The 21,248-nt window shown below is 36.3% G+C and overlaps 1 protein-coding gene across 1 annotated transcript in view; it reads right to left on the bottom strand.

Moving 5' to 3' along the window:
* The window catches only part of EPB41 (erythrocyte membrane protein band 4.1), a 273,985-nt gene that overhangs the window by 48,058 nt on the left and 204,679 nt on the right, over positions 1-21,248 (bottom strand). Inside the window, exons 12-16 of the mRNA XM_042780280.1 lie at positions 11,083-11,288; positions 7,926-7,982; positions 7,712-7,753; positions 6,692-6,754; positions 727-903 (exon numbers count right to left, since the gene is read on the bottom strand). Of these exons, the coding sequence (XP_042636214.1) occupies positions 727-903; positions 6,692-6,754; positions 7,712-7,753; positions 7,926-7,982; positions 11,083-11,288 (545 nt within the window). The remainder of the gene's footprint in view (positions 1-726; positions 904-6,691; positions 6,755-7,711; positions 7,754-7,925; positions 7,983-11,082; positions 11,289-21,248) is intronic.

Genomic DNA, 21,248 nt, shown 5'->3' with positions numbered 1-21,248 from the left:
CTATTTACATAAATATTTAACCAGTACAGGCTAAAGATTAAGTAAAGAACCTCTGGATATATGTTCATTATACAGATTAATTTATTCTGGGACAGGATACAAAATAGGAAATGACAATAATAGCAAAAGAACAGACTCTGCAAGGTATCTCTGGCCTCCTCTAATTGTGTATATTTTATATTAAATTATTACTGTTAATAAAGATAAAATAAATCGATAGTTTTTCTAAAATTGAAATACGATCTTTAATACTTGGTATTCTATATCTCTGGCTTCGGGGCCTCCTTGGTTTAGTATATAATGTGGCCAACCATTCCAGACATTTCTAAGTTTTACAAATGCTCAAATAAAGTTTTAAAAAAGTGTTAATCCCTTTCCAATTTTGACTTTACTAAATTTAGTAAACTCTGGTCCTTAGAGGCATAGTCTGGATATAAACAAAGCTTCACTGGCCTATGGTCAATTTGTCAAAACAAACTGGCCCAAGGAGCATTCAGCTGCAGAGACAGTTCTCAGAGCCTCTTCTGCTAACCATCTACTAAACTGGTAGCCTACATGACTTAAAACACAAGTGAACTATGAATCCCTTATAGGTGCAATGAATTGGTGAGGCAACACACCTCAATTTCAACTTTAAACTTTCTCTCAGATATAGAGTATTAAAAAATTTAAAAAAAAATTTATTCCATTCACTCCAGCACTTGGTCACAAGGACAAAGTACTCACTCCTTCTTCTGTGGGGATCTGGCCGTTGATGTTAAGTGTGCGGAAGGGGGAGTGAGTGGATAAGCGTTTATCCCACTCACTGGGCCGTGGTTCTGGTACAGATTCCATGAAGTTCTTTTTCAGCTCACTGATGCTGGCATGATGTTTTTTGATCTCTTCTTGACTCTTGTCTAAATCCTATAGTTGAAGGGATAAAGATGCAAAACAATAAATACTCTGGAAAAAAAAAAAAAAACACACCAAGCGCAGCCCATTAGAGACTATGGGCACTGGTAGAAAACACACCACATCCAGGATGTTACCAATCCATAAATAGCATTCAAACTGTAAATATACAGCATGGTATATTTGCTTTTTTTTTTAAACAAGGTCCATTCTTGGAAGCAGTGAAGTACTATAACCTCATAGCTCCTAGCAAGTGTGTAACACACAGAGTTCACCCCTAATGTTGTGACTCTTCTTCCCATTATGATGCAGTGCCAGATCTCCAACTCCTCATCCCAAGAAGAAAATCCCATAATTTAGTTAGCTTCAGCTTGATATGAACTGATTTAGGCTCAGCTCAGGTAGGATGGAGATAGCAGTAGGTAAGAAGACACCATTAAATGAAAGCCACAGTGTAAGATTCAACTCCCACCATTGGCTGCCTTACATTGGTGAGGTACAACTGTACAGTATCCCCCTATTTCTACATGAGGATAATCTGGCTTCCCTATTACTAGGTGGTTAATGTTCCTTTTCGATAAATAGAAACCATTGCTTTTTTTAAAAAAAATTTTTATTGTGATTTGGGTGAAAATTTACAGAGCAAATACATTTTCCATACAGCAGATAGAAACCATTGCTTTTTACATATAAGAATTTATCATCAAAATTCCTGGCTCAATATCCTAGAGAAGATGTTACTACTTAAGAAAAACCACTCAAGGGTATGGAATATAATGGCTTTTTCTTTGCCAATACTATTCACACAACCTAAAAGCCTTATGCTTTCTAGCTTCCAACAGTTTATTTCATTCCTTAGTATAATTCAAAATAGGAACTTCTAGTAACTTTCAGTGGATTGGAAATGAGTTAACAAGAGTTTGTCAAATACCTCATTACTTCCTTAACAATTTAAAAGAACTCAACTGCTAGAAGATTTAATTAGTGGGCAACTAGAAAAAGAGATGTCAAAGGAGACCCAAAACAACTATGAAAAGTGACACTTGACTAAAAATAATCTGGGAGATATAACTAGAAGACAAAAACTCAACTGTTCTTTGTCCAACACACTTCTCTGAAAAAAACTCCCAAGATCTATGCTTGAGATCAAAATATGTGGAAGCCCATAACTTGATGACTGCTAAAAATTCTCTGTTTATTACGTATCAAGATAGCTCTGTATCCAAGAAAAGCATAATGTTTAATATTATCTCCTGATGTGCTGTGTGTATTTTGGGATTAGTCTTTCTTTTTTGGCTCTGTGAGAAACAGCATCATTTTGGAAAAAAAAAAAAAAAAGGAATACATTTAAATAAAAATTTGTTTGAAAGTTTTTTTCACAAGAGAAATAAGGCTTCAACAAGATAAAACTATTTCAAAAGCAATGCTAAAGGGAAGTAGCATGGTAAAAAGAATCAATGAGACACATTACAACAATTTTTAATTGGAGAAATTCATTCAGAAAATTCAGTTACTATCTATTCTCTTTTTATTTATGCAAGACTGAACCATGTATATTTGCTCTGAGATCAGTCAAAGAGAACACTAAACCAAAAAAAGGCAATCTTGTAGCTTCCCCCTAAAAGTAACTCTTGCCTGCTGGGATGAAATGTGAGTACATTTCTGAATATGGGCTTCACCACAGGGAAACAACAGTTTGCATTTTTGTTCTGCTGAAAGCAACAAAAGCATGTTTACTAGCTAAGGAAAGCATGAACAAACGCAAAGACTCAGTGGTGGGTTGACTAAGACTCACCAGGCACATAAAGCCTTTTGACCCAGCTGTGGATTGGAAATTATCTGCTTTGGACAAGAACCACTTAACACATAAGTACCTGTTGCTGTGGAGTGAATTCCAATTTGTATGGGAAGGTTAAAAGTGTGATTGGAGTAAAACAAAAATGAGCAAAAGATGCTATGGTAAAACTACAACTCTCTGGGTTAGCCTCTTAACCTTTTCATGACCCATGGGACATACTGTGTCCACCTCTACTTTCTGCCTCTGGGATTTAGCGGGAATCTGTTATCCCACTTTCAGTTTGTGCTGCCATCTGGTGGGGGCCTATATAATTAAGTGAATCTGAAGAAACGGGCCTCATCCCAATCCCAGCACCAGAGAACCCTTGGGACATAAGTGTTTCAAAAATTAAATATAAATCCGTATTACCTCAAAAAAAAAAAAATTTATTTCATTCAAAATGCCCTCCATTACTGAAAACACATGGTTTTCAACAAAAAATTCAAAGTAGAATATAATTATGTCTTGGAAGGGTTAATATGGGAGACTGGTGATTTGTTACTCGTCTCGCCTAGCATTTGATTAGCTTGGAACCTGAGAAAATAAATGTTTCAATAAAATCAGTAGCTTCTTAGGGAGCTTTCTCCATCCTTCTTAGCTGGCTCTGTTGGAAACCTGTGGGGGCACAGAGTAAAATTAAGATCTCAAAGGGACCTGTTCCAAATAGAATTTGTCATAGACACTCTCTACAGGTTCTCTCTGGGAGATGGAGGAGGAGGCGGTAGATCTAAAAATGAACTCGACCTTATTTGTGCTAGAATAAAGCATTAGTGGGGGTGGGGTAGGAGTAGGGGGAGGAGGAATGCTTTAAAAAAAAAAAAAAAAAAAACCCAAAGTGAGAGAACTTCCTTAGGGGGTAAAAAAACAAACTTTTTTCCAATATCTAAAAAATGATGGTCAGCCACATTACCTTGGCTGTTTTCAGGTTAGACACTTTTGATGCTTATTATCTTATAATTTTAGCAGCAATCACACAACAAATCAAAACCAAACCCATTGCTGTTGAGTCAATTCCAACTCATAGCAACCCTACAGGACAGAGTAGAACTGCCCCATAGGATTTCCAAGGCTGTAAATCTTTACAGAAGCAGACTGTCTCATCTTTCTCCTGTGGAGTGGCTGGTAGGTTCGAATGACTGACCTTTTGATTAGCAGTCAAGTACTTAACCACTGTGCCACCAGGGCTACCTTATTCAAACCAAATAGTTCATTTAGTATTAGATGTTCTCAAAAGGCAGTTAGTAGTTTTAATTTCCAAACACACACTTATTTAGAAATCCCCTCTTATGGCTGTCAATGAAATGTTGGGGGAAAAAAATCACACACAGGGATTTTGTGAGTCTCAGAAGCCAAAACACACCTCATGGAACAAATGGTAAATATATGATTGGTACTGTAGGTTCCAGTTAGGAGGAAACACTGAAGGTGGGCTAGTCAAGAAACACATACATCTTTAGAGCTGGGATATGTTACACTGCTAAGTACAAGGAGGTGAACTGACATCTACTACCCTCCCTAACAGATAAATCATTGCAGGTCTAGATTCACAGCAAAGATGTCTAAGTCATCAAGTTTTAAATATCTTAGGTTCCAGCCTTGGAAAACCTCACAATAAATGAACAAAAAAATTATGTAAAGCATTTGGTATTGTACCCAGCACTCAGTACATTCTTTAACGAAGGCTGGCCATTAATACAATTTTTATTAATTTTATCAAAGTACTTTATACAGAGTAGGCACTCAAAAATATGTACTGACAAAGAATAAGATGAAGTTAAGTCATTACTAGAGGCCATACATTAAGTAAGAAATTATCTAAAAACATTTCTTCAAATTCTAGTTTAGTATTTACCGCATTTAAAATATGTTCATCTTTCAGGTCTCAGCAAAAATGCTATCTCTTCAGAGATCCTCCCTGACAATTTTATTTGGAGTAAACTTACTGTCTTTGAGTTAGTTTTGACTCATAGCAACTATATAGGGTTTCAAGGCTATAAATCTTTATGGAAGCTGACTGCCACATCTTTCTCCTTTTTCCTTAGAGTAGATCCTCTTTATTAGCATAGCATACTGGTTATTTCCTTCATGTTGTTGTTGTTGTTATTTGCCGTCAAGTCGGCCCTAGCTTTTGTAATAATTCATAATAATTTTATTGCTATTTATTTACTCTTTCTTATTTCTTCCTCCACACTTGCCAAACTGTAAGCTTCCTGAAAGCAAGAACCATACTTATCATCTTTCTATTAACATCTCTAATGTTCCATACAGTATCTGGAACTTTTAGGAAAATAGGTGTTTTAAAAATAGCTTGAAATGACAAATTTATGAACTTCAATTCTTCCTAAACTGAGTATAAGTTACCATACAATAATTTGAATTAACACTTATCCATTCATTTGTAGGAATTTACTATTTTCTTCCAGACTAAAGTGTCAAGTACCCAGCATAGTGCACTTAGACATAATAGATGATGCATTGACACTTTTGATAAAATTGATAGTAATATTTGTTATCTAAGGAGATCTGGAGACAGCAGTTTGAAACCACCAGCCGGTCTATGGGAGAAAAATCTAGCAGTCTGCTTCTGTAAAGATTTTCAGCACTGGAAACACTATAGAGCAGTTCTAAGGTGCTCTGGTAGCACAGTGCCTAAGGCATCTGACTGCTGTCTTGAGTGGAGTTGTAAAATAATCTGGCCATCAATTTCTAGAGAGGAGTTTTTCTGATATGTAATCTTACCTGGACTCAGTATTTTTTCTGTACAGAATAATCAGTTTCCTTAATTTTTCCTTATAGTTGTCCTCTAAATCTTGTAATTAGTTTTGTATTGCTCCATCCAACGTGGAGCGCAAAACTAGATAAAGTACACTAAAATAGGTCTGGGAGCTCTGGTAGTGTAGTGGATAAGGCACTTGACTGCTAACCAGGAGTCCCTAAATCCACCAGCCACTCCTCAGAAGGAAGGTTGGGCAATCTACTTCCGTAGGGATACTGCCTCGGAAACCCAAGGAGGAGAGGCTATGAGTCAGGTCCGACTCGACGGCATGTAACTACAACAATAAAATAGGTCTGGTAAAAATCTGATCAATGTTAAATATAATGGGAAAATGGCCTTATAGCTCCTATAGCATACAGTATGCTGCTGTTTTTGAATGAAAACAGTGTAGTTTAGTAGAGTTAGACAGATCCTAACTCATACCAATTTACCAGCTCTGTGAACTTCACTCAAACCAAACTCACTGCCATAGGAGTCGGATCCGACTCATAGGGACCCCTCCTTGGGTTTCCCAGGCAGTAACACTACGGACGTAGATTGCCCAATCTTCCTTCCAAGGAGTGGCTGGTGGATTTAGGGAAATTAATTTACTTAAGCCTAAGTTTTCTCATCTTTAAAGTAATAATGCTGTACTCACAGGCCTGTCTTCAGAAGTAAATGACCTTATCTCATAACAGCTACCCATTAAAGTCTAGGCTACCTTGTTTCCTTCCCATATCCTACCCGCCCAACCTTTTGTCAGTTTCTGGTATCTCTAATATTATAAGTTTTTTTCTCTGAATTGTGATCATTCCTCCTACTTGTCCACATTGCCTCAGTTCAGAAGATGAAAATATAATACAAATTTGCTTCTTGGGATACATAGGAATTTATATTCTTTAAGGAACTTTTAGAAATGATAAAGAATTTTCTAAAAGTGGGTAAAACAATGGAACCATTAGAAGTAGAAGTAGTCCCAATCATATATTTTTTTAGATAAGTATGAAAGATGGAAACTAAAAAGAGTCAGAAAGAGAGATGGTTGCATATCTTCATGTTTACCAACATGCAAAAGCATTTTAAACCTAAAATTTTCTCGTGCAATGCATGCAAAACCAAATGCAGCATAGAAAGAAGAAAAGGGGATTAGCAAAGAATGCAGAAGGTTCCAGGCAACCAACTAAAATAAGCTTCAAGTTCATACAAACCTCCAACATTAAATTGCTATGTCTGATATAAATGTTTTCACCATCTAGTCTCTCTCTTTTTTTCTGTGAAAATGAAAGGGGGGGAAACAGAAAAGCATAAAAAATTAAAATGTTGTTCTTGCAGAAAAAAACTGCAAATTGGCAAACTGAAAAATATTTAAAATCAAATGTCTGCAGTGCAGCATATGCCAACATGAAATGGTCACAGAACCACAGGGACACACAGAGAACATGATTACCACTAGAAAATGGATGACTTATTCATGAAAAATGAAAGAACGTGATGAAGTTATTTAAATAGACAGTGTTCCTGGCTTCATTGGCTTCTTACATAATAAGCTGTTTTATGCTCATTTTTGAAATTGAGTTCTTTAAAAGGTTACTTTAAAAAGTGATGTTTAAAAAGCTTTTGAGATTCCATATTCCATGGAGCAGAGAAGTACTTAAAAACATTTTTCAGCCTTTTGGACAAAAATTTATATTTAGTCATATTGAAGTATGTTTATCTCTAATACTTTTTATAAGAAATATAAAGGGTATTTTATATATAATCAGACAATATTCTATTAAATAATAACTGATTCATCTCACTTTATGGTTGAGAAGAATAAGAATTAGAGGATTCAAACTCACAGTTATTAAAAAAACTGGGAGTTGTTGCTATGATGGTTTTCATAAGTATGTGTAAGATATTATCAGTAAGTCCATGAGTATGATGCCATTAAAAATATTTCTTATAAAATTTAAGAATAAAGGGTAAATTTGGTCCTCACTGATTATTTAATTTTATTTAAAGATAATATTTTCCTACTGGAAAGTTTATTTTAATGAAATTTTTCAATATATAGCTTAGAATGATAATTTCTTTGGTGATGTGTATGTGTGTGTTATCTACTATGAGAAAATAATTTCTGGTTAAGAGAAATCAATGAAAAAGATGGATCACTGTCTTTTTAATGCACTGTAAGTCAGCATGGGTGAAATGGCAATGTAGTTTTGTGAAAGTGAAAAATGGCTAACCTTCCTCATTCTTATCAGATCTTCAGTTTTTTCTGAAAGCTTCTGTTTTGCCATAATTAAAAAAAAGAAAGAAAAATGATAAAATATTGGTTCACTGAAGTTTGTTTGAACCTTCATATTGTAACTTTTTTTTAAGGAGAGGGGAGTCAGAGAAGAAAAAATGGTGGTGATGTGGTGGGGTGGGGGGAGGAACAAGCGACCTGTTGGCACAAACCTGAGTTTGGTCACCATTTGAGGTAGGTACTGTGACCTCGATGTGGGTTTTTTCCACCTACATTTAAGAAATAAAGTGGTAAAAACATTTTAGGTTAGTAGGTTTCTATGAATAGCATTGTTTCAAAATAAGTTGAAATTTTAAGGTGGTTGTGAAATTTGCTGTTATGTGATCATCATGATGCAGTCTTACGGAGGGTGTTACAGGGAAGGGTATCACTCCCAATAGCAATTTGTTAGTTCACCATTTTCAGGGCTGACGAGGTAATGTGGATATCTAAATTATCAAAAAAGAAAATTATTCTATTGATGATGAAAACATATTTTTACTTATTATTAAAAAGTACTTATTAAAATAATAATGTTGGTTATTTAATACTACAGTCATATGCTTTCACTTTGTGGCTTTTCTTTTTTGATGATCTGGAAGTACTTTAATTAATATTAAAAAACCAAATTTATAAATGAAGATATCAATGTCTGACATACATGACAGTTAGAAACAAACAAAAATCTTTACGATTAAAACACACATATAATATACTACATATAACAACAAACAGGCAAATACAAAGGATTTTGCTAGTTGATCAGTTTAAGGGGGAGTTTCATTTGATTAGACAACAAAACATCAAAATAAACTCAATCCAAATTGTTACAGACACATGCAATTATGTTCAGATCTATTTATAAATAAACTCAACTGGACCATTCAAATTTGCAATTTCCTTTATAGGGAGCTGAAGTCCATGTGTTTGGTGGAAGAGCAAGACTCATTCTTAATAGTAGGAAGAGAATAGCTAAGGCCTTCTGCCTAGTTTTGAAGTATCTTTAGAGTAATACCCATTTTATATCCACAAAATGGAGTATTGTAAATATAAAACTAAACAAAACAACCCAACAGGCTATTAAGAAGAAGCATGGTAGATTGAGTAATGTCTACAACACTGGACATTTCACAATTAGAAAATTGTCTATTTTTATGAAATCAATCATTTTGGATCACTAAGTTCTTAAGACGTCATCAATCTTGGTTTTGACACACACTTTTTTTTATCACACTTGGCAGCGTTACTTAGCAATATGATAGCACTATGTTGTCTTCTCCAGGGCTGAATGTAGAATACCAAACTTTGTGACACTGTCAAATCATAAGTACATCTAGCTACGGAACTTTGTAACTATCAGGAGTAATCAACAATTTGGGCATTTCTACTTTGAACCCCAGCATACTTGCTGTATGAGCATTAACAAGTTATTCTGCCTCTCTGAGCTTAAGATTTCTTATTGATAAAATGGTGATAATGTGTCACTTCATAGAGTTATATAGCTTAATGGTAGTTTTTAATCATTCTATAATGATTCCTTGTTTAAATATAACTCCCCCCCCCCATGCTTTGGGTCTTTTAGATATCCAACAGCAGAAAACTGATAGCCTCTACTTAGGTATAAGAATAAAGGTCAAGTAACAACAGTAGTTCTATATATGCCCCTACAGAGAACATTAAATGAGATTAAGAAGTACATGGGGAAGGAGTATCAAATGACTCAAGATAGCAAAAGCTATCACTATCTTGCACCAAATTAGTGTTAGATGGTGAAACGTACACAGTTGCAAGGTTATTTTATTACTACTGACTATTGCTTTATGCAATAAATATGGCTTCAGGCAAACGCCATAATTATTTTCTAACTGCTACAAATAAAATCAACTTGGTCATCCTTAATTCTGTCACTACTATTACAATAACTGAAGGTCATCACAGAGGACTTTCAGTCTGATTTCAACAGAGTACCTCAAAACAAATATTTACATAGAATTACTTGGTAAGAAGATGCCCTATAAACACTTGAACAGGGGCATATATCTGATTCTGCTCAGGTCCCAAGAACAAAGGGCACCTAATTTTTAAAAAATACTTGTGTCTATAAACCAGCAGAATGTCAGAGAAATCTTAACCTCTCCAGCAGATTCCCTTGCCACTCCAGTAATTCAATATTTCGCAGTTCTATAACAAATGGAAGGACAGTCAGAAGTGCCAGGTGAAATATTCTGACATTAAAAACGAGGTAATATAACATTGAAAAGGCATTACTGACAATGAACTTGATGGCCAATGTCATGCCCATTTGGCTAGGCATAAAAATGCAAACACCCACTACTTGCTCAATCTTCTCTCCCCTCTCTAGATACATGTTGGTCTCAAAGGACAATAAAAACTGCATGTTGTTATATTCAACAGTTTTTTTTTAGATACCACAGTCAAAACAGAGCCAGATTGGCCACTGCTCTACCATAGGCTCGACATTGAACTGGTTCCTAAAGACCAGGATTAATCCATCTGCCAATGTGAGAGCACTTACTAAAGTTTTAAGAGGGTTTTAAATTTCTTAACAAAGATATAAAAATGTAATTTCTTATGAAGACTGCTTTTCATAATTCCTGTTGTCAACAGTGAGACCTGTATTTACTTCAATAAATTTGAACTAGCATGTCAACTTCACCAGGGCTTAAATATGTTTACAAAGCTTATCAATATATAAAAGATCAGTTCAGTTACTGTTACTTCTGAGAAATATACTAATTAAATTGGTGCTTTTTCCAAATGGCTAATTGACTGTAGGTATAATCAACTCAGAACTGTAAGCAATTCAGCAGCATCACTTCTCCTACACAACAGATTTTCCCTCTTAGTAAAGCCAGCTTAAGATCTGAACAATCATATAGATATGCTTTAAATATACCCAAATAGATGTCCTTTTCTCTGGAAATGTGCATACAGGCATCTTAGAAAATCAAATTACATTTTAATTACAATGACAGAGCTTATTTTTAAAAGGGAATGTGGAGACTCCTTCTGGATGAATAAAAACTCACCATACTGGTCTCGTTCATAAATCCACTTTTTTTCAGATACTAAGTTGGATCAAGGTGTGAATCATCTGAAAACTTCCTTAGGCTAGCTTATCATCTACATGATATAATTCTATGAAAATACTTTATAGGTTCATGGGAGAAGGCTTCTTTCAAAAAGAATGAGAAAGAAATAACTGTTAGGATTCTAAAACAATCATATGCTTTGATATCCTTCCTGGTAAAGGACTTAAGTCCTCTAAACTAGAAGTGAATTATCTAGATATTTGAACTTATGACATACCTGCCATATTTCTGTGGGCTCTGGCTCAACTTGCTCAGGTGGCATTTCTTCCCTTTTCACGTCAGCCTTCACTGTTTCCTTTTGTGTTTTAGAGACCCCTGGTTTTTGGACAGATGTACCTGGGATACTGTCTTCTGTGATCTGACTCTGAGCAATGGCTGGTGCAGAGGTGGGCCGAGGACTTCGGTCTGCTGAATCAGCAGCTGCTGCTATGGGAAAAAAAGAAAATGGAAAGATAAGTGAAGACAAGAATCACTGTACTACTCCAAACTCACCTCAGCAAAAAGAAAACCATTAATGCTCTGCCAGGTAATTTGATGGCAACAAGAAACTAAAAGCACTCTCAATAGAAAACCTAAAATATATTAATGGTCATGTTCCATAAATGCTGAATTCTGGGGAGGAAAAAACATCAAAATAGGAAAAGAAACTAAAATCCCATGTTATTAAACAGTTAGCAAGATCATTAATCTTATAATCTGTCAGAAATACAGACGGTTTTAAGAACCTGAAATGTAGTCTATGGAGGAAAAAGAGGGTAAATTCTGATTTCTTCCAGACTTTTTGAAATAAAAACCATTTCATTTATAGGCAATTTCAGCAACCTAAAATATATTCTAGGGAAAAAGTCAGGTTTCTTCTGCGAAGCCTCCTTGGACTAATTATAAAACAGCTTGATGAATGCTCTTCTAAGAAGACAGGGACTACATTTTGATGCCTGTAAGGGCAAATCTTCAAGCCAGAATTTCCTTTTTAACAATTAATCATTTGATCACAATAATATGAATTCAAAATCTTTGATCTTTAGCACTAAACAAAACAAATCTTTTGTACTGTCCTACCCTCTCCCTGAGTCATATCAATTTGTATTATAGCTTCTGTTCTCTAATATATATTTATAGCAGTGGTTCACAACCAGTGGCGATTTTGCCCTTCAAGGAATAGTTGATAACGTCTAGAGACATTTTTGGTTGTCACAACTGGGAAGAAGGAAAGGCTACTGGCATCTATGCAGAGGTCAAGGATACTGCTAAACATCCTATAGCACACATGACAGACAGTTCCCCACAACAAAGAATTATCTGGCCCAGAATGCCAATCCTATTGAGGTTGAGAAACCCTGGCATAGGGAAAAGACCACATAGACTATTTTAGAGAGAATAAACAATATTGTTGTTGTTGTTGTTTGCCGTCGAGTCGGCCCCGACTCATAGCAACCCCTCCTTGGGTTTCTGAGGCAGTATCACTACGGAAGTAGGATTGCCCAACCTTCCAATAGGCATATGATAAAAGTTTGATCTTTTCACAGAGCTTATTGTTGTTCTGGATTGGACTACTTACCACCTAAGTTTTAGATAGCTTACTCCAAAATATCACTTATTCTTTTTATGGGTTTTATCTTCATTCTTTGATGGACCAAAAGACAATGCCTATATGCTTTATAGTAAAACTTCACTTATCTGGAAGTGTCTAGGAATGAAGGTATTTTTCTACGTGATTTAATATTTCCCTGATAACAGATCATTATTCTCTCATGTACTGCTAATTTATAATGTTATTCCTTTTGCATGGAAGTATTTAGACTATTTCATTACATACTTTACTGCCTTGTTAAACCAAGTATATTGAACATAATTTATCTTGATAAGTTTAGATCCATAAACTAAGGATTAGGCAAAACAGAGGAATTCTATGAATCAGAACAAACAAAAAATTTTAATTCACAGCTACTTTATACACACAATGCCAAGAAAGACATGCTCATTAACCTGTAATGATCTCCAGTGAGAAGAATCATTCCTTGGAGGATTAATTAGGGAAGATAGCAGAAGCACAAGAATCTATTTTATCCTTCAATGAAAAATCTATGGCCTTTTACAAGTCTCTACCACTATGGGTGCTCTAAGCCAGTCAATGCAAGAATGGCAGATGGCAGACCAAATCTAACAACACAGGATAATGTGACAAAATATTTTGCTCACAGTTGTGTTAAAGTATCATCATACATGTGTATTCACACCTCCTCTCAAAGAATTAATTCCACTCTGCTTGGCATCACAGAAACATAGCCCATGCTTTCACCATGTGTTATTTTGCCACTTGTATTTGGTTTTAATCCAATACTAATATTGCAGAGCCAAATGATTTATGTCTTCAGCATTCCTAGCCCTAGCAATCTGTACAGCATGTGGAAAAGTAGATACAGTGTGGAAAGTGTGAGTTAGAAATAGAGGTGCAACAGTTTAGAGATTGGAAAAATGATGGCATTACAATGAAAAGCCTTGACTGGGAAAGGCCATGTGGAACAATCAAAAGCAGAATCATGAGTCTTGGGTTTGAGCTCATTTAGGCACATGTAGCAGACACAGCAGTGTGACCCAGGGCAAGGAGCTTAAATCTTATAAACCGTAGTTCTATTATTTACAATGCAAGAATGGCAGATGGCAAACCAAATCTAACAACATAGGATAATATGAAAGACATCAACTCTATATGATAGTTGGGGAAGGCATATTAAATTGAAATACAAATATTTTATAAACCCCAAGTAAAATAACTTTTAATATAACTAACTTCCTGTATCTCTCTTGTTCTGGGTAAATATTATTTCATCAGCATGCTGGGTGAAATTAATTATGCATACACAGATATGCAATTCAAATCAAAGATATCACCTGGAAGCCCTAGACAGAGGTAGCACTTCTTTCCTTTTCTCGATAAGAAGATTGCAAACTACAGATCACAACAGAGTACCATGGTAGTGAATAGGTTGTTTTTTTAACAGATTCATTGAGTTAAAATTCACATATATACAAGTGACTCATATGAAGTATCTAAGTTTTAGTATATTCACAGGGAAGTGACTACTTTTTAAGATGATTTGGGCTCTCCAGTTTTATGAATTCATTTGTTAGCTATTACAAGATTTTAGTGCATATAAGAGGACATTTAACTTTAAGAATTCAGTATCTTCCATTTTTGAAGGTCTACACAGAGTATCATTGGTGGTGATAACCTTAACCCGTTGCCATCCAGTCAATTCCAACTCATAGCAACCCTATATGACAGAGTAGAACTGTCTCAGAGGGTTTCCTAGGCTGTCAACTTTATGGAAGCAGATTGCCACATCTTTCTCCTGCAGAGTGGCTGGTGGGTTCAAACAGCTGATCTCTGAGTTAATAAGTAAGCACTTAACCACTGCACCACCAGAGTTCCTTGGTGACCCACAGACCCAATACACATCAGTTTTATATTGCTCTTGGATGACAACAGCAGAAACTTAGTTATATCAAAGAGAAGTAAAAGGTAAAAATCAAAACCATCATACTAAGTTAAAGGAGACTTAAATTCTTGCTCCAGCTCTGTTACTTACTAGTCCAATTCCTGGCATACAAAAGGTATGTAATGGATCAGTGGTTTTATTATCCAAGGGTCACCTGAATCATCTGTGCATCTTGAAAAACAAATAAATACCCAGCCAATGCTCAGGTTTACCTGAGACAAATGAGTGAGAATATCCAAGAGAGAGGTTTGGGCATATGCATTGTTTTAGAGTTCCAAAGATGATATGGATATCATCTCCCCTGGCAACTATCACTACAACTACTACTCTTAAATGAATGAACTGCCTACTAGTGTTACCCTAATAAACTAGGTATCATTTTTGGTGTCCTAGTTTCCTCATGAGTAAACCAAAAATTCTTAAATGCTTCTTCTTGTTTACTAAGCTGTTATTATTAAGAAAAATCAAGAAAAACCAAACTCATTGCCATCGAACTGATTTCAACTCACAGAGACATTATAGGACAGAGTAGTGTTTCCAAGCATATAAATATTTACAGAGGCAGATTGCCTCATGTTTTCCCCACAAAGTAGCTAGTAGGTTCAAACTGCCAACTTTATGGCTAGCAGTCAAATGCCTTAACCACTGCACCACTAGAATTCCTATTATTAAGTAGGAATATATAAATATGGCTTGAAAAACAAAAAAATGAAACAAAAATGTAAGATGAAAAATTCTTATCATTATTAGTTATCCTCCTGACTTATTAACCTATCATATAATCTCAGATCTGAATCAATTACAGTTTTCCAGCTGGTGAAATAAATGCTCTGAGCAACAGACAGAAGAGAAAAGGAACGCTCATTTATATCGTTAAAGTGAGGCCTTTATAAAGCAACTCTTGTAAAACTTTCCCTAATACCATATTTCTCACTTAGATAGATGTAATACTGGAAGTGCTCAATTGTCCATGCCAAGAAATTTGGAAGACAGCTACGGGGTCAATCAGCTGGAAGAGATCCTTATTTGTGCCCACTCCAAAGAAAAATGATCCAACAGAAAGTGGAAATTATCAAAGAATACCACTGATATTACACAAAAATACAATTCTGACAAAGATAATTCAAAAATGGTTGCAGCAGTACATCAATGGGGAACTGCTAGAAATTTAAACTGGATTCAGAAGAGGATGTAGAATGAGGGATATCATTGCTGATGTCAGATAGATCTTGGCTAAAAGCAAAGAACACCAGAAAGATGTTTACCTATGTTTCACTTACTATGTAAAGGAATTTGACTGTGTGATCATAACAAATTATGGGTAACATTATGAAGAACTGGAATTCTGTAACACTTAATTGTGCTCATGCAGAATCTGTCCACAGACCAAGAGGCAGTTGTTTAAACAGAACTATGGGAAACCGTGTGGTTTAAAATCAGGAAAGGTGGGAATCAGGGTTGTATCTTTTCACCATACTTATTCAATCTGTATGCTGAGCAAATAAGCTGAGAAACTGGAATATATTTAGAAGAATGCAGAATCAGGATTGGAGTTCTGTTGCTAACTAGTTATGTAACCTTAGGCAAGTGACTAACAACCTGCGATATGCAGATGACACAACCTTGTTTGCTGAAAGTGAAGAAGGCTTGAAGCACTTACTGATGAACATCAAAGACAGCCTTCAGTATGGATTACACCTTAACATAAAGAAAACAAAAATCCTCCCAACTGGACCAATAAGCAACATGATGATAAATGGAGAAAAAAATTTCATTTTACTTGGATCTACAATGAACACCCATGGAAGCTGCAGTCAGGAAATCAGATGTCATATTGCACTGGGAAAATCTGCTGCAAAAGACCTTAAAAGTGTCAAAGAGCAATGACGTCACTTTGAAGACTAAGGTGCACCTGACCCAAGCCACAGTATTTTCAAATGCCTCATATGCATGTGAAGTTGGACAATGAATAAAGTAGAAGGAAGAAGAATTGATGCCTTTGAATTATGGTGCTGGCAAAGAATATAGAATGTATCACTGACTGTCAGAAGAACGAACAAATCTGTCTTATAAGTACAGCCATAATGTTCCTTATAAACAAGGATGGTGAGACTTTGTCTCACGTACTTTGGAGATGTTATCGACAGAGACTAGTCCCTAGAGAAGGACATCATGCTTGGTGAAGTAGAGGAAAACCCACAGCAAGATGGATTGACACAGTGGCTGCAACAAAGGGCTCAAGTACAGCAATGATTGTGAGGATGGCACAGGAGCAGGTAGTGTCACTATGAGTTGGAACCAATTCAACAGCACCTCACAACAGCAACACTTAATAGTTATGTTAATTTAAAAAGGGGAGTGGCATAGGAAAAAGTCTCTTTTTTAAGGAAGATGGAAAAGGACCTGAAAAAGATGGGAAAATATAGTTATAGGCATGTTTCCATTCTCGACTCATAGCAACCCCTCCTTGGGTTTCTGAGGCAGTACCTCTATGGAAGTAAATTGCCCAGTCTTCCTTCCAAGGAGTGGCTGGTGGATTTGAACTCCCAGCCTTCTGGTTAGCAGTCAAATGCCTTAAGCACTATGCCACCAGAACTCCTGCTAAATTAGTTCTTACACTGAGAAGACAGCACACACAGAAAAAGGTTATTTGAAAACAACTACAAAAAAAATATCTCTTTCTCAGTTTTTGTGCAATCCAGTTGCCTAAAAGGTAATGTAAGTAAAGTGCTTAGAACAGTGTCTGGAACATACTACCAAACAAAAGCTACTGCCATTGAGCTGATTCTGACTCATAGTAACTCTCTCTGAGTGGAAATGCCTCATAAAGTAGCCAAAGCTATTAGTCTTGTTAGAAGCAGACTACTTCATCTTTTTCCTGTGCAGGAGCTGGTGGGTCTGAACTAACGTTTTGGTTAGCAACCTAATGCTTTAACCACTGTGCTACCAGAGCTCAGGAACACACTAAGATCTCAATAAATATTGGCTAGTAACATCTTTTATTCTTCTCTTTCCATAAAAAAGAAGTCATCATGGTAGAGAGTAAAAAGCACTGGTCTGGTAAAAGCACTGGTCTAGGATTCTACTTCTAGTTCTGTTGCTAACTAGTTATGTAACCTTAGGCAAGTGACTTGAATTCTTAAGTTCTAAGACGAGGTTGTAAGAAATAATGAACATCAATGAGTATTCATTTCAAAAAATGAAATAATTGCTCAATAAAAGTAGAAAGAAGAAAATTATAAAGATACATGTTCTCATGAATTAAATTTAAAAATATACAATAGAAAAAAATAACAAAAGCAAAAATTTCTTTGGAAAGACTAATAAAGATTAATTAAGGAAAACATTATGAATATCAGGAATGCAAAAAAGGACAATTTTATAGATCTTCCAGACATTAAAAAGATAGTAAGTGGATATTATGGACAACTTTATGTCAATACATTAAAAAATTTAGATGAAATGTCTATTTCCTTAAAAAATAAAAAATACCCCACAACTTATCAAATGGAAACAAGAACTAGAACATCTTAATATTCCTTAATGCAATAAAGAAACTGAATCTTTAAGTAAAGAAATCTCCAGGCCCACATGGATTTGCTGGTGAATTCTTCCAAGCATTAAGAAAGAAATAACAGCAATCTTACACAACTTTTTCCAGAGAATAGAAAAAGAAGAATTTCTTCTCAACTTACTTCATGATGTAAGTGTAAACTTGAGACTAATCTGATCACAACATTGCAAGAAAAGAAAATGATAGGCCCACCTCTCCTATGAAAATAGTTTGTCTAGAAACTTCATGAGCAGGTGTTATTGATTGAATTGTGCCCCCCCCCCCAAACATGTGCCATGATTATCAGTACTATCAGGTAATTATCCTCCATTTTGTGATCTGATGTAATTATCCCATGTGTTATAAACCTTCACCTCTATGATGTTAATGAGTCGGGATACAATCTGCCTAATCTACAGGATTAGGCTGTATCTTGAGTCAATCTTTTTTGGACTCAGGGTCCCTATGCCGAGAAAATTCTAGACCCAGGGGAAGATTGATGACAAGGATCTTCCCCCAGAACTGACAGAGAGAGAAGCCTTCCCCTGAAGCTGGCACCCTGAATCCTGATCCTAGCCTCCTAAACTGTGAGAGAATAAATTTCTGTTTGTTAAAGCCATTCACTTGTGGTATTTCTGTTATAACAGCACTAGAGAACTAAGACAGGGGGTCTGGATATAGTAACAAACCAGAACATAGAAGTATGGTTTGGAATCATATAAAACAAAATAATAATGTTGTAGCCAGAATATTTAACAGTGTCTTAAGGACATCTAATATTTTAGGAGGCACGTATAACTGCCACCCACTACACTAAGCACCACACATACACTATCTCACTTACACCCTCATGAAAATTCTTTGAGCTAGTATGATATTATTATTTTCATCCCAATTTTATGAAGGAGAAAATGGAGGCTCAGAGATTAAGTAAATTACTCATGAACATAGTTCACATATTCTGAAGTTGAGACTGGAACCAGTTCTGTCTGATTTCAGAACTCAAACCTTTTAACTTGTCAACTATGTTGCTGTTGTTATTAAGAGCCATCGAGTCATCTCTGACTCATAGCAACCCTATGCACAACAGAACGAAACACTGCCCAGTCCTGTGCCAGCCTCACAACCCTTACTATACCTGAGCCCATTATTGCAGCCACTGTGTCAATCCATCTTGTTGAGGGCCTTCCCCTTTTACACTGACCCTCCACTTTACCAAACATGATACCCTTCTCCAGGGAATGGTCTCTTCCAACAACGTGACCAAAGTAGGTGAGATGAAGTCTGGCCATTCTCACTTCCAAGGAGCATCCTGGCTGCACTTCTTCCTGGACAAATTTGTTCATTCTTTTGGCAGTCCATGGTACATTCAGTATTCTCTAGCACCACAACTCAAAAGCACCAATTCTTCTTCAGTCTTCCTTGTTCATCGTCCAGCTCTTACATGCATATGAGGCAACTGAAAATACCACAGCTTGGGTTAAGTGCACCTTAGTCTTCAAGGAGATGTCTTAGCTCTTCAGCACTTTTAAAGAGGTCTGTGTTAGGCTGGGTTATCTAGAGAAGCAAAACCAGTAAAGCTTATACAGAAAGAAAAAAAAAATATCTTAGGAAAATGGTTCACACAGTTATGGAAGCTGACAAGTTCCAAGTTCCTGGATCAAATGTCAAACTGGAGCCTTTTCCCAACTCATGCAGCTACAGGGGCTGACGAGATCAAGGATGGCAGGCAGTATACTAGCTATTGACTTCAGCGGATAACAAATCCAAGGTCACTAGGGAGAATGGTGGATTGTTTGCTCATGGACAGTTATAGGTAGCATGACAGGATCCAGATCCACAGAAGGTTCTCTCTTTTTCCCTAGGATGTCCATATATATTTTGGAAGCTGTCCCCACCCCTAGGGAAACTCCCTTTCAATGGATTGGCTGCTCAAAGCACATAGATCCAATCTCATCATGGGATTAACCACATCACCACTGCTTAAACCACTCAGAATCATGGTCTAGCCAAGTTGACACACAACCCTAACTATTACAGATCTTTTCCAGCATATATGCCCAGTGCAATACATTGTCTGATGTCTTAACTGCTGCTTCTATTGGTGTTGACTGTGGAACCACGTAATATGAAATTTTTAACAATTTAAATCTTTTCTCCATTTATTGTGATGCTACTTAATGGTCCAGTTGTGAGGATTTTCGTTTTCTTTATGTTGAGACGTAATCCACACTGCTGACTGAAGTCTTTAATCTTCATCAGTAAGTGCTTCAAGACATTTTCACTTTCAGCAAGCAAAGTTGTGTCACCTGTGTATCGCAGGTTGTTAATGAGTTCCTCCAATCTTGATGCCACGCTCTTCTTCATACAGTCTGTTGTTGTTGTTGTTATGTGCCGTCGAGTCGGACCCGACTCATAGCGACCCCTCCTTGGGTTTCCGAGGCAGTATCATTACGGAAGTAGATTGCCCCATCTTCCTTCCGAGGAGTGGCTGGTGGGTTTGAACCACCAGCCTTCTGGTTAGCAGTCAAGTGCCTTAGCCATTACACTACCAGAGCTCCCTCATACAGTCTAGCTTTTCAGATAATTTTTGCATAAAGATTGAATAAGAATATGGTGAAAGGTGTCAACTATATATAGACATAATTACATGGACCTTGTTTTTACAGTAAAAACAAAAACCAAACTCACTGCAGCTGAGTTGGATCCAACTCATAGCAATCCTTCCCTTGGGTTTCTGAGGTGGTATCTCTACAGAAGTAGATTGCCCAATCTTCCTTCCGAAGAGTGGCTGGTGGGTTTGAATCGCCAGCCTTCTGGTTAGAAGTCAAATGCTTTAGGCACTATGCCACCAGAGCTCCTGTTTTTACAGTAGATAGCATAAATATATGTACTGGTGGGTCCTTAATAAATATAACTGGTAATACTCTATTTTGGTTATTACCTTCTTAACTTTTATTTATTAGTCACCTTTTTTCACCTTCAATCTTCTCTCTGCATCACAATAAATGGAGAAAAGATTGAAGTTGTCAAAGACTTCACACTGCTTGGTTCTACAATCAATGGTTCTACAATGGAAGCAGCAGTCAGGACATCAGATGACGTATAGCACTGGACAAGTTGGCTGCAAAGGACCTCTTTCAAGTGCTGAAGAGCAAAGATGGCTCCTTGAAGACCAAGGTGTGCCTGACACAAGCCATGAAATTTCCCATCGCCTCATATGCATGTGACCATTAATCCATCCATTAATCATCGGAACATGGAATGTATGAAGTATGAATCTAGGAAAATTGGAAGTTGTCAAAAAGGAAATGGAACGCATAAAGATTG

Source organism: Orycteropus afer, unplaced genomic scaffold (genome assembly GCF_000298275.1).
Source record: "Orycteropus afer afer isolate SDZICR_OR568_19922 unplaced genomic scaffold, OryAfe1.0 scaffold00031, whole genome shotgun sequence".
NCBI classification, from domain to species: Eukaryota; Metazoa; Chordata; class Mammalia; order Tubulidentata; family Orycteropodidae; genus Orycteropus; species Orycteropus afer.
The sequence above is the reverse complement of the archived record's forward strand: the minus strand, read 5'-3'. Positions and strand labels throughout refer to the sequence as shown.